This window comes from Canis lupus, chromosome 18 (assembly GCF_048164855.1).
Source record: "Canis lupus baileyi chromosome 18, mCanLup2.hap1, whole genome shotgun sequence".
NCBI classification, from domain to species: Eukaryota; Metazoa; Chordata; class Mammalia; order Carnivora; family Canidae; genus Canis; species Canis lupus.
The window spans coordinates 14,098,862-14,114,273 of record NC_132855.1 but is presented as its reverse complement, the minus strand read 5'-3'; the positions used below and the strand labels follow the sequence as shown (position 1 = coordinate 14,114,273).

The window sequence follows — 15,412 nt, the reverse complement described above, 5'->3', positions numbered from 1 at the left end:
TTTCTGTATTCTTTGGGTACATATAACTTTCAGGTATTTGAAAATTTTTCTAAATAAAAAGTTCAGTGAAAAAAATTAAATGAGATAATGACATTAAAATGTATGGTTCCTATTAGCTGCTAGTTTAGGATGATTACTATCTCATTACACTGGAGGCTGTGCAGCGTGAACAGTGCTCTGCACACAGCAGGTAAGTAATGCGTACTTCCTGAAATTAAAAAAAAAGAAAATAAATAGTTGAAATCCTCTAAAAAGGATGTCTCCAAGTCCATCAGCGTCAGAAGCTGAGAGGAGGTAAAGTTGTTTTCTTGGGAACCAAGTACCTCAAGCTTATAGGTTAGGAACACTGACTTTTGAATTTAACCCATTGGATTTAAATCTGTGATGGGAGCTTAACCTCATGCCTCAATTTTCCCAGCTATAAATGCTACATACAAATACTGTTTGTTCCTATTTCATAATATCCTTGTGAAAATGAAATCAGACAATGTGCTTTAAATGGTGCCCGGCACATAGTAAGTACCTAAATATCAGCTGTTATTACAATTATGTAGATAAAACCTCCTATTCCTCTCATGATCCGAGAGGTTGTGCCAACATTTAATCAGGATTGCTCCTTCACTTATTAAACTAAATCTAAGGTGTTATCCTGAGAAACTTTCCTTCAATTTTCTTCAGTCTGTTATTTTCACTAAAAACAAACAAAAACAATTCACCTATTCTCACTTTGGTTTTCTGCATAGAGAATTCTGATGAAAGCAATAAAATTTTCACATGACAGGTTTCTGTTTTATTTTCAAACATCAACAGATTTCTTGTGGAAGTACAAACCTAACACCTTATAGTATAAAAGCCGTAAATCCAATTTGTGTAAAATGAAGGTTTCAGGAATGTTCTCTGAATCTATGATAACCGTATTACCTACGTCCTCAGATTAAAAACTGGGAGAGTTAGTGTCAATGTTTCAGATTCTCAGTGAAACAGTGTTAGTGTTTTACAGCCCTGTAGGCTTCAATCTATACCCAACTTTTTAGCTTGGGCATTCTCTGAAAGTTTCTACTCTTGTGTTGTTACCTTAGAGATAACTGAAAAGTTTTAATAGTTGGCTTTTACTTTAAGATGGTAAGTATGATAACATTTGTTATCTCAGTTATCTCATTTTAAAAATGTGCCACTAACATTTTAGAATCCAAAAAAGTGACAGATCCTCTTTGAACACTCCAGAGACAGTCCAATAGTAGCCACATGCCTTATTTATAGGGTGCCTGACAGTTTACAAAGGCGTGTTTATACACAGCACTTCATGTGATCCTCACAGGAATTCCCAAGATGTTCTGGGCAGTTCTTAGCTCCAGTTAACAGGTAAAGAAAATGGCAGGCACAGTGGTGAAGAAAAATCTACTCCAAGGCAGATGGAAATTAGAGGTGCTTATGCCTTACAGACACACATCTACTCGTGCCTTTTGCTCATATCCCTTCCCTGGGCTCCCAGTTCCTCAAGTGCACAGGGCTGGGCTCTCAGCTTCACTTTCTTACTTTGCTCGAGAGACAAAACACACAGTATCTCCTCTGGCTGACTCATCCCACTCTGGTCTCTGAGCCATCTCTCAGGCAGGACTTTCCAGTTACTCACTCAGAACTCAAAATATAACAATGTCAAAACAAGAAGAGAGTAATAGCCCTGGCTACCTTAAAACCAACCAAATAAAAAAGCAAGGTACAAAGACGAAGAGAGGCTACAAACAACCAAATCTGTCAAGTAAACTGAATGAGTTCCTTTCGCTGAAGTTTATCAAAGGAATTCTATTTCTGGTCCTCTTGACCGCAAAAAGTTGGTTATCCTCTCTTTGCTTCAGCATCCTCACCCCAGAATGTTCCTATAACCCCCAGCTTTCAAGATTATGCGGACCAGGAAAGAAGAAAATATACGGGAAAGTATTTAGCAGCACCCAGCCCTCAGTAAGACTTTGATAGTTATTTACTGAGTCAGATTAAACCTTATGGGTGAAGAAGTGTGTAAACTTGAAATCCAACATATAACAAAGAGTAGAAAGTATAAAACCCAATGTTAATGTTATACATTAGATACCTTGAAGTTAATTAAATATACGCTCCTTACATGCTACAGTTTATTATTTAAAGAGACATTTAAAATCCTACAGAAATTACCTTAAATTACAGCTGAATAAGCTTCACAAAATTTCTGAAGTATCAGTAGTTTGGGTAGTTGGCTGGAATAGATGTGTTAATTTAGCAGAAAAACTGAACCTCTAAATTTTGTGAATCTGTGAGTATATGGTTATATACATCATGAGGCTCTGCCAGAAGGAGAAAAAGGAAACAGGTGATTTTCTCAAGAAGACAGAAGGGGGAGGTCTGGGTAGAAGAGTGGGCAATGGACAACCTGACCAAGAGTATAAAGATTCTAGAAAAGATGGTGTAATACAGAACTTCGTAACTGTGAGCCATGGCCACTCAACACAGTTGAGGGCCTGGTGGGGCTGATACTCAGTATCACTCGCCAGAGTGAACCTTGATTTTGAGTACTGGGATAGCCCCCTTCTGTCCAAGAAAATGAAAGAAGCTGCTAAATCTTTCCCTTATGTAGGAAATGAATGGTGAATGCTGAACTCACCAGCTGATTCTGGTAGGCAGTGACTGCTGTGAAAACGGTCTCTGGGAAGATGAATGTTCTGAATTCTTCAGACTTCAGATTGAGCAATGAGGCTGTGTGGTCTTTCTTCTTAATGATGTGCACCCGTGGCTGGTACTTGTGCATTGAGTTCAAAATTATCTACAATGAAGAGATGGGAAATACTGAATTTTAAATATTTATATTACTACACAGGCCAAATTTGCAACGAAGCAAGGAAAGAACCATAAAATCCACAGCTTCGAATTCCAGTTGTAAGATTATCATAGACCCTTTCCATTTGTAAAGCAAATAAATCATTTTCACAAGTTGATGCGGAGTCACAGTTGTGAAATCACATTTTATCAAAACCACTGTAAACAATACAGGTTGTTTCAAGGGTCCTTTTCTAAAATGATAGGGGGACAGTCATTTGAAGGATGTTGATTTGTTGTTGTTGTTTTAATCAAGTTTTTAAAATATTTTTTGTTAGTCTGGTTAGACCAAAGGATGTATGTCTAAATTTTCTAAGGTAAGAACTTCCAAATTCTAGGAAGATGGATTGTTACTTATGGTTGGGAGGGGGGTTATAAAGAATTAAGAAAGGCTATGTGGTATGAGACAGACCTTGGTTAGAGTGTTAAATCTGTTACTTTCACTAGTTCCTTTGTCTTGAGCCAACTGGTCTCACCTTTCCAGCCTTGTTTTCTCAAATACAAAAATATACTAATCTCACAGCGTTGTGGAGAGGATTAAATGATGTAGCCCCTATGAATTACATAGCAAATAGGAAGTGCTCAGGAAACATGAACATTTTCATTATTGTCAATTGTATTTCTGACAGCTTCATTGATTCCTGGCTTCCAGTTACAAACCAAACGTGAAGGACAGTTTGGTTTCCATCCTATAGCTAGTAAAAGTTGCCCAGTACTTAGACATCATGCACCTAACCTACCCTGGTTAACAAGGCAGTATTTTTCATGAATCTCTTAAATAAAATATAGTGATTTGCCATTATGAAATCTGAGCAACAAAATTCACTTTCAGATATAAAAGTTTTTCCACATCTTCCCCACCCCTGCCACTCAGCTACCTAAATCTGCAGAATGGGGTATGTCCCTCCTGTTATAATAGTGCTTATACCATATGCCTTTTGTCTCAAGGGCCTAGCAGAGTCTGGCTCTCAGGGGGGCATGCGATACATACTATGGCAGGAGCAAGGTCAATGGCATGCAGCATTGTTGCACTAATGGCTCCCCTCTTTTCTTGGCTAACAAGGGTGTGGTGGATGAGCGTTTAGGCTAGTAACTTTAAGAGAGGTAAATACTAGTCACTGTGGGATGATTAACGTAGAATTAGTCTCTCTCTGTGCTGAGATATAAGCCAGCTTAAAGTTGGCATCTGGCACTGAATTTTGAACATGCCATCCTTTTATGGTCCCAAACCTGAATAAGAATAACTAAAACAAATGAGAGCTTCAAATGAATTGAAATAGACTTTAAAAAAAAAAAAGTCATCTCTTTATATAATGTGTTCTTTCCAGGGAGTTCAAGATATTTATGCTTATTCATAAAACTGGAATAAGCTCAAAGTGGTGAAAGTAAACTTCTAATACAGATATAAGAAAAACATGGGCATTTATGATATGTTATACTAACAAGTTGCAACCTCACACATTCTCCCTCCCTCCCTCTCTCTCTCTCTCTCTCTCTCTGTCTCTCTCTCTCTCACACACACAGAGGAAAAAGCTCTAAGCTTTAAATAATGTCCCCTCTCCCCTACTTACACCATCCCAAGGTCAATTTCTTTCAGAAAGGGGTACCAGAGAGACTCAAACCTCAGACTGAATCTCAGCCCCCAGGGCTCCTTGACTCTCTGCTCAAGACTTCATGGGGCTAAGGAACACTAATACAAATGTCAACTTTGTTTCACTGTAGAAATAAATTCCCTGAAGTGAAAAATTTTCCTGTTATAAAATGAAAACTCCACCTATAAGAAGGGCTTCTTCAGAACTAATTCAAAGAACTTGGCTGACTGACATGGAATCTAAAAATCTTTTCTTGTAGTTTTCAGAACAAACTATTATGGTGACAAAATGCACATTCCCTTTGTTTAGTTGGTGCAGGTAATAAAGTAGTTGCAATCTTAGGAAATTCCTAGTGCAGAAGGTCCCAGACTCTCTTGCACAGAAATGGCATACAGCAGCATCCCTGTAAGTGACCCCTTGGAGAACAGGAGTCAAGGTTCCCTGAACAGTGCATGAATGTTCTCATAGAATGACTGAGCGATGGAGGACAGGATGGGGAAAGGCAGAGGAAGAAGAGATTGAGAGGGAAGAAGTTCTGGGTGACTTCTCCATTCCATCCCAGGGAATCCAATTAATCCAAGGCACTATACTTACATGGCCATGCTGATCCAGTTCATTGTTGGTGAGTTTCACCTTTTCAAAAGACACCATCTGCTTGAGTAGCTGCTCACCAGTAAAAGGAGAGTCTGGGTGTACATACAGCCTAAGAAAATTATGAGAGAATGTTGAGACATTTTTTACAAATCTGTTCTCTGAGGGTCATAAAATATTCTGATTCCGAAGAAACACAAAAACTTCTCATAAATGGTGAATTATATTTGCCTCAGATAATCTCAAATTTACTATTATAACAGTATCAAAATAAGTCTAAAACATCTAAATATGTTTCTTCATGTACCAAAGATCTAAAAGGAATAATACCAGGATGCCTGGGTGGCTCAGGAGTTGAGCATCTGCCTTTGGCTCAGAGTGTGATCCCAGGGTCTTGGGATCGAGTCCCACATTGGGCTCCCTTTAGGGAGCCTGCTTCTCCCTCTGCCTGTGTCTCTGCCTCTCTCTCTCTCTCTGTGTGTGTCTCTCTCATGAATAAAGAAAATCTTTAAAAACAAAATAAAAGGTGCAATACCTAATAAATTTTCTACTGTCTGCTCAGCAAGCCATTTTTAAAAAGGTGCATATTTTTCCATCTATCTAATCAACTATTGGTCTATTTCTGTAAAATATGAAATTTTATTACTGTTGCAGGTATTTTCAAAAGAGAGACTAGTTTATACTAACTGTATAATAAGTTCCTAGTATAAATACTGCTAAAAAGCAATGAAGGCATAAAGAATTTAAGAGGAAACAATTCTAGAGAATCCATTCATTTACACTTAAAGATTATTCAGTTTGAAATTTATAGATGCAAGACAAAGTAATTTTTTTAAAGATTTTTCTTTATTTATTCATGAGAGACGCACACCGAGAGAGAGACAGACAGACAGAGGGAGAAGCAGGCTCCATGTAGGGAGCCCGATGTAGGGATGTAGGACTCAATCTCAGGACCCCAGGATCACCGCCTGGGCCAAAGGCGGACCCTCAATCGCTGAACCACCCAGGCGTCCCAAGACAAAGTAAATTTAATACAGCAACCTAATTCAATAGTCCACAGATCATAGTCTGTTGCTCCTCCCACTACTTTAAATACCACTACTTTCATCTAGTTAGATGCCCACTAAATCAGAGTGAAAATAAGCTGGGTAAACCTCGAATTATTCAGTGTATTTGTTCATAAATAGCTTATGGGGGGTAAAAAAGCTTTGATGGGAAAAAAATATATTTATCAAGTATTCATCATTTACTGATCACCTGCTACGTGCAAGGTGATCTTCTACCCACTCATAGTTAAATGCAGGCCATCTGTTCTACCAACAAGCATCATACAAAGTACAACTCTTTGTAAATTCTAATCCTGGTATCCACTAGACATAAGCTTTTCTGAAGTCAGGAGAGACGATAGAACTCGTGAAAGAGAAGGAAATACCCCTGATTTAATAGGACAAATCCCTTTATCCATTTGACAGGTTATTTGTATCTCAATTTTATATAGGATCCTTATAATTTTAATAAAACATAAATATTATGGTTGGGGCCAAGTCAAGGGGAAAAAGTCACAAAACCTTCCCCTGCAGTTTTTATGGAAGAAAACCCAAGAAGTCTGTGCCATGCTTTGTCACACAGAGGACTAAGAAGAATTGGGTGCACATGCTGACACACTAAAGCCCACCAGAAGCAAAGCACAAAAAAGGCTAACACCACTAGAAATTCTTACTAAACCAACAGAGGAATTTTAGGTGTGTGTGTGTCTGCCTGCTTGTTTTGGAGGAGTGTTCAAAAATGCTGTTCAGGGGGGATCCCTGCCTGGGTGGTTCAGTGGTTGGGCGTCTGCTTTCGGCTCAGGGCACGGTCCTGAAATCCCAGGATCCAGTCACACATCGGGCTCCCTGCAGGGAGCCTACTTCTCCCTCTGCCCCTGTGTCTCTCATGAATAAATAAATAAAATCTTTTTTAAAAATGCCGTTCAGTTGGAAGTATTCTTTGATGACACAACCACAATAGCGTTTCAAGTATACCCCTCCAGGGCTCTAACTTTACAGGTGCAGTTGTTTTACTGACTAGCACCACTTCATACCCACCGAGCCAAAAAAAGTTTCAAAAATATTTCAACTCCTAGAAGCTCATGAAATGTTCCCTCTTCATCAATTCAACATGTGTAATCACATTAATAAAGTCTAATTAATATTAATATCAGTTACTTGATATTAATATCACATTAATATTAATAATTATGTATTAATAATACATTAATATCAGTTACTTGAAAGACAACAAAATGTTCTATATGAAAACACAACATTATTTTAAATAATGTATCACGTCTTGCCCATTGTTGAGATCAAATGATATTGTCAAGTATTATTTCTTCTGATTAGGAAAAACTGTTGAATTTCTGTCTAAACTAAAACGTTTCAAGGAGAACCACAAGGAATTTCCATCATCAGTACAAAAATGATCACCTCCCATATTCCTCACCTTTCCCGTATGGGGCTATGAAATATAGCACTGCTTTCTTAATACTAATAAAGAATATTTGCTTAAATTATCGAGCATATTTCTATCCTATAATACACTAAACGTTTTTATCTAATATCAATATAAATAAACTGAAGTAAGATGAATGAAAAAGCATACAGGAAGCCCCTCCTCTCTCAAGTCCCCCGGACTTAAAATTCCAGCAATAGCTTAAACATGCTTCAGTTAAGATAGCGTATTGGTACGTGCTTTCCTTCTCCAACCAGAACAGATTAGTAACATAAACAAGGCATGTCATATTTCCAAAGTCCTGCTGGCCTGCACCAGTTCCCCATACCTTCAGATAGGAAGAAAACGTATGCTAAATAAGAGCGATTAACTCCTTAAAGGAAAAGACTTTGGGGGGTGGGGAGAGGATTTGCTTGTAAAAATGATTAGAAATCTGCTAAAATACTTCTCTCTGTCTCTCTCTCTCTGGTTTAAAAAGATTTTGCAAAGTTTGGAAGGAAGCTTGAGAGTAGTGTGAATCAGCTATTTAACAAAAAATAGTAAAGAATAATTAAACTACTATAAATTGGTGAATCTTGCTCAATTTTTTTTAAAAAGTGTATATTTTTTAAAAAGTCCTTAGTCCTGTTATTTGTTATTTAATATGCTGATTTGGAAGGGTTGGGAAGATGTCCTTCCTAGTCTCCTGTGGGAATGGAAAACTTGGAGAGGCTTCTTTTAATTTCTTCTCCAGTGTATGTAGCATACTGTAAGCTCAGTAATGTGATTAAGGACTAAGTAAGCTTACTATTCCATCTGAACTAGTATGTGTAAATTGTCTATGTTGGTTCTGTGCCTTGACGAAAACTCCAGACTAGATACTTGCAAAGGATGAGCCGTAACTTTAAGGTCCCTAAACTTGTACACATAAATTAATTCTTAATTCTGATATGAACTTCTAACCAATTACAAAAATTAGATAGTCATAAAACAACTTAAAAAAAACAGTAAGGAGGCTTGGTTTTAGAATCTTAAATGTAAAATCTCCTAATATCCTTTGTTTGTATTAAAGTATGCAGTTAGGTTCCTATAACTTCAGCCACTACTTTTTGCGTAAACTAATACATGTTCTTTTTTTCCCCCTAGAAAGCTAATTTGGGTAAAGCAGCAACAATTTAAAAAAAAAAAAAAAAAACAGCCTGTGATTTTTTAAACAGGGTTCTCCTTGAAAAACATTATTACCAATTAGCACAAAAATAAATATATGTGATCCCTAACATAATAATGTTTCACGTAAGAGAATATTCATCTGATGTTGAATTATATGCATCTACTGAACTCACTATACAGAAAGGGAAAAAAGGGTTAGCTATTCTTACTTAAAAGGTCTGAGTCCTTTATTGGCAAAAACAACATTTCACTAAAATGACCTTTTTGTGTGCAGGCATAACCATATTATTTTAAAATATTTACTATAAACAACCACTTTACTAAAATACACTCTTCTAAAAAGGATTTTAGGGCAACCACTTCAGCAGTAGGTGTATTTAGTCTGGTGTTAAGTAACCAACGAGAATTGACAGTTGCCTTCTGCAACGAGTCTGGATTTCTAATGAATATTCTAACCGAAATTAGGAAAGCGTGGAAATGAATGATGAGAAAAATTAAAGACAACATTCTGTTTCTGCAAACTCTGCCTTTCTCAGAGATTTTGTATAGTCAATCTCCGAGCATCTGGGCTTGGAATGCTCCCTACCAGAGCTCACCACTGTGAACGCAGACCTGCTTGAAAGTCAACCAACCAGAGACATTCTGCTCCCAGGGTTAATGAGCATTTTGCTTTGCCAGAAAATCTGGAGGCACAAACCTGGCTGGCAGCGGCGGGTCTGCTTTGCCAGCCACCAGCCAGGAGGACCGGTGGTAGGCGTAGCGGTACCTCTTGTTGTCCACGGGGACGATGTCCATCAGGACTATGTATTTGGCATCAGGATCCACGCCGGAAAATGATACTCGGATGGTGGGAAACATCCTCCTGACACAGGGAAACAAAGAGAATCTGCAGGAGCTCAAACAGCCTAAGGAGCCAAGTGAATTCCGGAGGGAGGTCCTACTCCCCTCCCTCCCCAGCCCCGAAACCCTTTTTGTTTCCACAGAGATGTGAATTCGGAGACCTTCCTTCTCCCAAGCATAGATAATTTCAGGTGTCACCTTTATAGGAGTCCTCATTGCCATGTGAAAAGTTTTGTTTTGTTTTCTGATACCCAAAGATCCGTGATTAGGGATATCTTATGTTACTTTCCCAAGTCACGGAGCAGACCCGGGTAGCCCAACCCTCTAGGGTTGCAGGGAGAGAATTCACTCCCGCCAGAGAAATCTAGAGTGGGGTGGTGTTTCCAGAGACCCTGGGGGTATTTCCCAGAGTCCAGAGAGCTGGGATGACCAGGCCTGGCAGGGGCCATGGACCTTTAGAGTCTTTGTCCCAGGCCTGGGGAGCTGCCTGCACCCTGTGGCTTCCGGACACTCCTTGCCTGCCCAGCTACAGCACCAGGAGGCCCGCAGCACCAGCACAGAGTGTGGTCGTTTCAAATTTCATTCTTCTGCACCGGCTTTAATTTTAAGTTTTTAACGGGAGCTGGTGGCGTTTGCAAATTGAGGCCAATAAAAGGGAAGTTACCTGCCTCCCTCCAAACACCCAGCAGCCGGCCTGCACTCCCAGCATGAGTTCCCACTTCCTTCCAGCTGCCAAACCTGAAGCCCAAAGCCTTCCCAGACTGCAGGGTCCCAAGATCACCAGTCCCTGTGCCCTCTCATCAAGGCCATGGCGGCGTTCTCCTTGGCCAGATCTCGAGACAGCAAATGCTTGGACGTCTATCTCAGCAGCTCTTTCCCAAAGCAAGTCAGTGGAAAGAAGTTATCATTAATCAAACCTTCCTGTCTTTGCTCTGGATTAGTAGGGTTTCACCCATTTCCTGGGAACACCCTAGGCCACCCGGGGCCCCATTCTCACCACCCCACTCCTCACACGCCAAGGCCCATCGCTACCTGCCCGATTTGGTGATGATCATCTCTGTTCCTAGCTCGTGGAATTTGTCCCAGAGCTCCTTAGTCTCCAGGCTGCAGGCAATTTTGGCCATTTCCTCACTGGGGATGATCGGGGTGGTGGGGATGAGCGGCTCAGTACACAGAGAGGAGGAGGAAGGGCTGCTACTGCTGCCCCCACCACCAAACTCCCCGTGAGCATCCAGGCTGGTCAGTTCGCCCAGGGGCTGGGCACAGGATGACTTCTCAACAAATTGTTCTGCAAGCAAAGAGAACAGAGAATGACAGCTAACGCTGTCAAGCAAAGATACAGGAAGGAGAACAACAGAACTAAAACAGGTTCTGGACTTTGGAAAAGTTAAGTTCAGAAACTCCAGGAAGGCAGTGGTAACCCATCACTATATAAATTCCCTGGAGCGGCATACCCAATGCTTCCTTCCTGAACCAACTGAGTTCTAGAACTAATATTAATACCATTATGAAAGCTACTTTAGGTACTAAAAATATAAGGAGTGGATAATGGGAAAGGGAGTGATCGTGAAAGAATGAAAAGCAATTATTTCTGTCGCTATCCCTCCCAAGTTCCAGACTTGGCAGCTTGTGGGATTTGCTGCCATTGCTGCCTTTTTGACGACGAGGAAAGATTTTGCTCCAGGGAGACCAAGGGAATGAAGAAATCAGCACCTTCCCTTACTTTGACAGAAACTGTCCCTTCCAACCTGAGCCTTCTCTCCATAAGAAAAAATGGAAAGTGGAGGCGATGTGGAGAAAAGAGGGGATGTGGTTAAAACAAAAAAATTAAGTCACTTCACTTCTCTGCCTGGCTCTCAGTTTTCTAGGCTTCGATACAAGGACATTTTTACAACATCCCTCCCAGCCTGAGACCTTATGAAAGACTCCAACATATCACAGAAGTACACTCTCTAGGTCATTTTGGGAACCCGCATGAAACAATTGCTTGAGGGCAGTGTGCATATCTTTCTCTCAAAAAGGTCCTGGAGGTAAGGAAAACAACCCCGACCCCAGGCTAGCAGAGTATTAAAGTGGGAAGAACGTCATCCACCATCAGGCTGGAATACCACTGCCTACGAACCAAACATTCTCCCCCACAGCTGATAAGGGCCTAGGACTACACCAGTCACTTTGATGGAATACAGGGGGACTTCTGTAATTGTCCCAATTATCTTGCATCCCTTAAAAAAGAAACTACTTGAATCTGCAATGTGAAACTGATCTCTAAACAACTCTGTTCTGAGTGCCCTCAAGGAATTGAAACGAGCTCTAAATGTAGATATATACATATATATGCTTTATATCATATAAAGTATTTTATTTCCCATATTTCTCTTGGACTTGGGGCAGACAAGCAGGAAAAGGGCAACTTTGATCTTTCTTTCTCTTAAAATAACAATCCAACTCATTGTAACATTTTTAAATTAAGAAGAACCAAATTAATTATTTTAGCCTCAGCAAAGAAGTGAAGGATGCCACAGCACAATCGTACTTGTAACGAACATTTTCAGAAATACGTTCACATAATGTCTTTACAGGGAATCAACAAGTAACTTCAGAAATTTTATTTAAAAAAAAAAGAAATTTTATTTTCTATCAATTGAAAAAGGCAAAAGTCCCTAAGCCCCAGGCAAGGAAGAAAATCATACAGAATCGCTCTAATACAACGTTTTATGTCAATTGTATCTCACTAAAAAAAAAAAAAAAAAAAAAAAATTAAGAAATATTCTAGTGGCCTAAGGCAGTTCTTTTAAATAGATTTAGTATGTTCAAATGGGCAAGCATGAGACACTTTCGAGTTCCCACCCCATAGCTGCTTCCACGTCTCTCTGCTGTTTCAAAGTACCACATTCTCTCCTAGCAGAACCTCTAGGTGTTTCTCTTGCAGCAATCTTCGGCTTATTGTGCTCTGTTGAACTGGCCTGGGGAAAAGACAAGAGTGCCTTCTGGTTCTTTCAGAGCTTGTCTCAAAAGCCCAAAGGAGGGATGCTCATTTTACAGACTGTGTGTGTTTGCAGTGGGGAAGAGGGGCTGGCTTTATAGCTTAGAATTTAGATAGAAGGTGAGCATTCTCAGGAAAAGAAACAGAAAAGAAAGTGATACTGAAATGAGCTGAAAATGGCATGTTTCCCAGTCTGCTGTCTGTAATTCTGACAGGAATTTTAACCCCAAGTGCTCTTTTCCTGCTAGCTACCAAACTGTGATGGGGGTGTTTATAAAGAATTCAGAGGCCCTCTAAATAGGAGTGGATCACGTTGGGCAGTCCCACAAATGTAACTTTGAAATTGGTGGCTAACATTTTTGTAAACAGTTGGGGTTTGTTTCATTGGTTGTTTCCATTTTGGGGCGAAGCAAGCTTAGATTTCCATAGGAGGGCAGGTGGGAAGAACCAGGAAAAGGGAGTGAAAACCTTCGAGGGGAGTATTCTTGATATTCTATTTTCTGGAGACCTTCTGGTTTCCTTTTCCTTGGCTCTAAGCTGCTCTGGGGATTCTCTTTCTTTTCTCTCTGCCCGGTCCTCTTAGTTGTCCTCTTTAACACTTTGTCTTTCCTACTACGGTTGTTATTTCGGATGTGAGAAGTACTGGAAAGGACGGGGAGAAGGAAAGAAAACACAGGGGAGAGTTTTTTTGTTTTTTTTTTAAAAAAAAAAAAAAAAAGAAAGAAAGAAATAGTACCCTAAGTTCGCTATTTGATGTTTCTCACCATTTTAGGGCTATCAGACCATCAGGATGTGGAATAACTATTTCCCAGGGAACCCAAGAGGGGATGATAACACTTCATTCCCTGTCAATTAGAAAGGGACCTCGAAACACTCAAGTCCAGCAGTTTCTTTCCCACACAGTTCACTTGTGCTAAGGGGAACATAATCCTTATTTTTCCCTTTACTCTGAGCCTAGTGTCTTCTATAAATGGTAAAGGTTGTTGAATAAACAGTATAGCTAAAAGTTGAGGAATTTGGAAAATGGTCACTGGCTAATGTTTTTGCCAACCTCCACTGAAAACGATGGCAGCTATAAAACGATGTCTCGCTGATAAGTCTGGAGCTTCTGTGAAAGAAATGGGGGGGGGGGGGAGCTGGCTTAAGTCTAGGTCTACAGCCCCTGACAGTGGTTTTTAAGGAGCCGATCCTATTTAACCGATTGAAGTCAAAGGAAAAAAAAAAAAAACGAGATGCAACTAGTTTCTTGTGGAGGCGCTTAGAGTCCCTTTGGCATCCTACGCACACGCAGGTGTAACACGCCTGCTAAATTCCGCTGAGCCTTAAAAGGGGTTACCTATCACTAGTCCCTGACTGCGCGTATCCCGACAAGTCACAGGCTCTCGGACGTACGACCTGATCCGGGGCTTCCGGACCAACAGGTAGGGACAGCGGCTAGCGCACGGACCACACGGAACCCGCCAGTCCGCGGAGCCTGCAAAGAAAACTCGGGCTCCCACCCCGGGCGGGCGTCGGGCCCGGCCTGAGCGGCAGACGCTGCCGGACGCTGCGGGAGCAGGGAGAGGCGCCCCCCACCCCGAGCCTCCGCGCCCAGGGCCCGGGGGCACCGACCGGGGCGCAGCAGCCCCGGCCCTGCCCACGGCGGCCCCGGCGGCCGGACTTACCCAGGGGTTTGATGGTGTTCTCGGCGGCCTCCTTCTCCTTGGAGCCGCCGCTCGACATGAGCGCGGCGATGGAGAAGGCGTTGGCCCGGGAGGAGAGCTGCGGCTTGGGCGACGCCGTGAACTCCATGGCCCCCAGCGCGCGCCCCGGGCCACCGACCGCGCCCGCCGAGCCGCCGCCGTCCAGCTTCCGCAGCCGAGACGCGCACGGCGCGAGGCCGCCAAGGGCAACCTCCCCGCAGCTGCGCCCCGGCCTCGGCCCCTCACCGCGGGGCCCTCCCGCCGCCGACGCTGCCGCCGAGCCGGGCGGGGCTGCAGGCGCCCAGCAGCGGGCTCCACCGCGCGCGCGAACGCCGGGGCGCTCCGCGGGAGCTCGGGCTGCGCCGCGGGGAGGGGGCGCCGAGCACCGGCCGCGCCCCGCGCAGGGGTCCCGCCGCTCCCCCTCCGCGCGGGCCGACGGCCGGGGCAGCGCCGCCGACAGGGGGCGGCCGCCGGGAGGGGAGCGCAGGCGTGCGAAGCCCCGCGCGGCGCGGACGACTCTGCGCCCGGGCGCTCGCAGCCCCGCGCCTTAATTTGCTGGCGGCGGCGAGCCCGGAGGCCCGCAGCCAGTCAGCGCCGCCCCACGTCACCGCTTCCTGATTCCGCCGCCGGGGGCGGGGCCGCGCGGGCCGGGCCGGGCCGGGCCGGGAGGGCGCGCCCCGGGCGCCGTGCCCGCACCGCCGGCCTCCGCCGCGGCGGGCCGCGAACCTGGCGCCGCTCCGGCGAGAGTCCGGGCCGCGCACGCCGCCCCCCAGCCCAGCCCCCGCTGCACCCCCCGCCCGGCCTCGCGGTCCCGGCGCGGAAGGGACGCGCGCACGGCCGCGAGCGGGTGGAGCGGGTGGGACGCGGGCCTCTGGGAGGGGCCCAGTGCGGGGACCCAGACCCGAGGCGCCCCGGGGAAGTCCCTGCTCCTTCCATCCTTTGTCTTGCCGCCGCTCCAAGTTCCAAAAGAAAGTCGGGAGCGGAAAGGGGCGCCGCGGGGGCAGCGCGCACCGGCCACAGCCTATTCGCGGGGCAGCTCCAGGGCTGGTCCCTGCCCGGTTGGGCTCCAAACCTGCCTGCCTGACAGCGGGACTGGACAGACGCGGCCCTGAACGGGGTGTGCTAAGGGAGGCCTCCGAGCATCTGGCGAAGGATGCTGTTCTCAGGGCGACCGCGCTTCTGCTGCGCCCCAGCCAGCGCGCCACTTATGCGGGGTTCCCGTTCCCGAAAGGGACTCC

At 43.8% G+C, this 15,412-nt stretch overlaps 1 protein-coding gene across 1 annotated transcript in view; it reads right to left on the bottom strand.

The window, feature by feature from the left end:
• Positions 1-14,361, bottom strand: part of TBX20 (T-box transcription factor 20) — a 55,245-nt gene extending 40,884 nt beyond the window's left edge. Inside the window, exons 1-5 of the mRNA XM_072783506.1 lie at positions 14,157-14,361; positions 10,542-10,797; positions 9,367-9,531; positions 5,034-5,142; positions 2,636-2,794 (exon numbers count right to left, since the gene is read on the bottom strand). Coding sequence (XP_072639607.1) covers positions 2,636-2,794; positions 5,034-5,142; positions 9,367-9,531; positions 10,542-10,797; positions 14,157-14,283 — 816 coding nt within the window. The 5' untranslated portion in view covers positions 14,284-14,361. The remainder of the gene's footprint in view (positions 1-2,635; positions 2,795-5,033; positions 5,143-9,366; positions 9,532-10,541; positions 10,798-14,156) is intronic.
• Between the last annotated feature and the right edge of the window lie 1,051 nt (positions 14,362-15,412).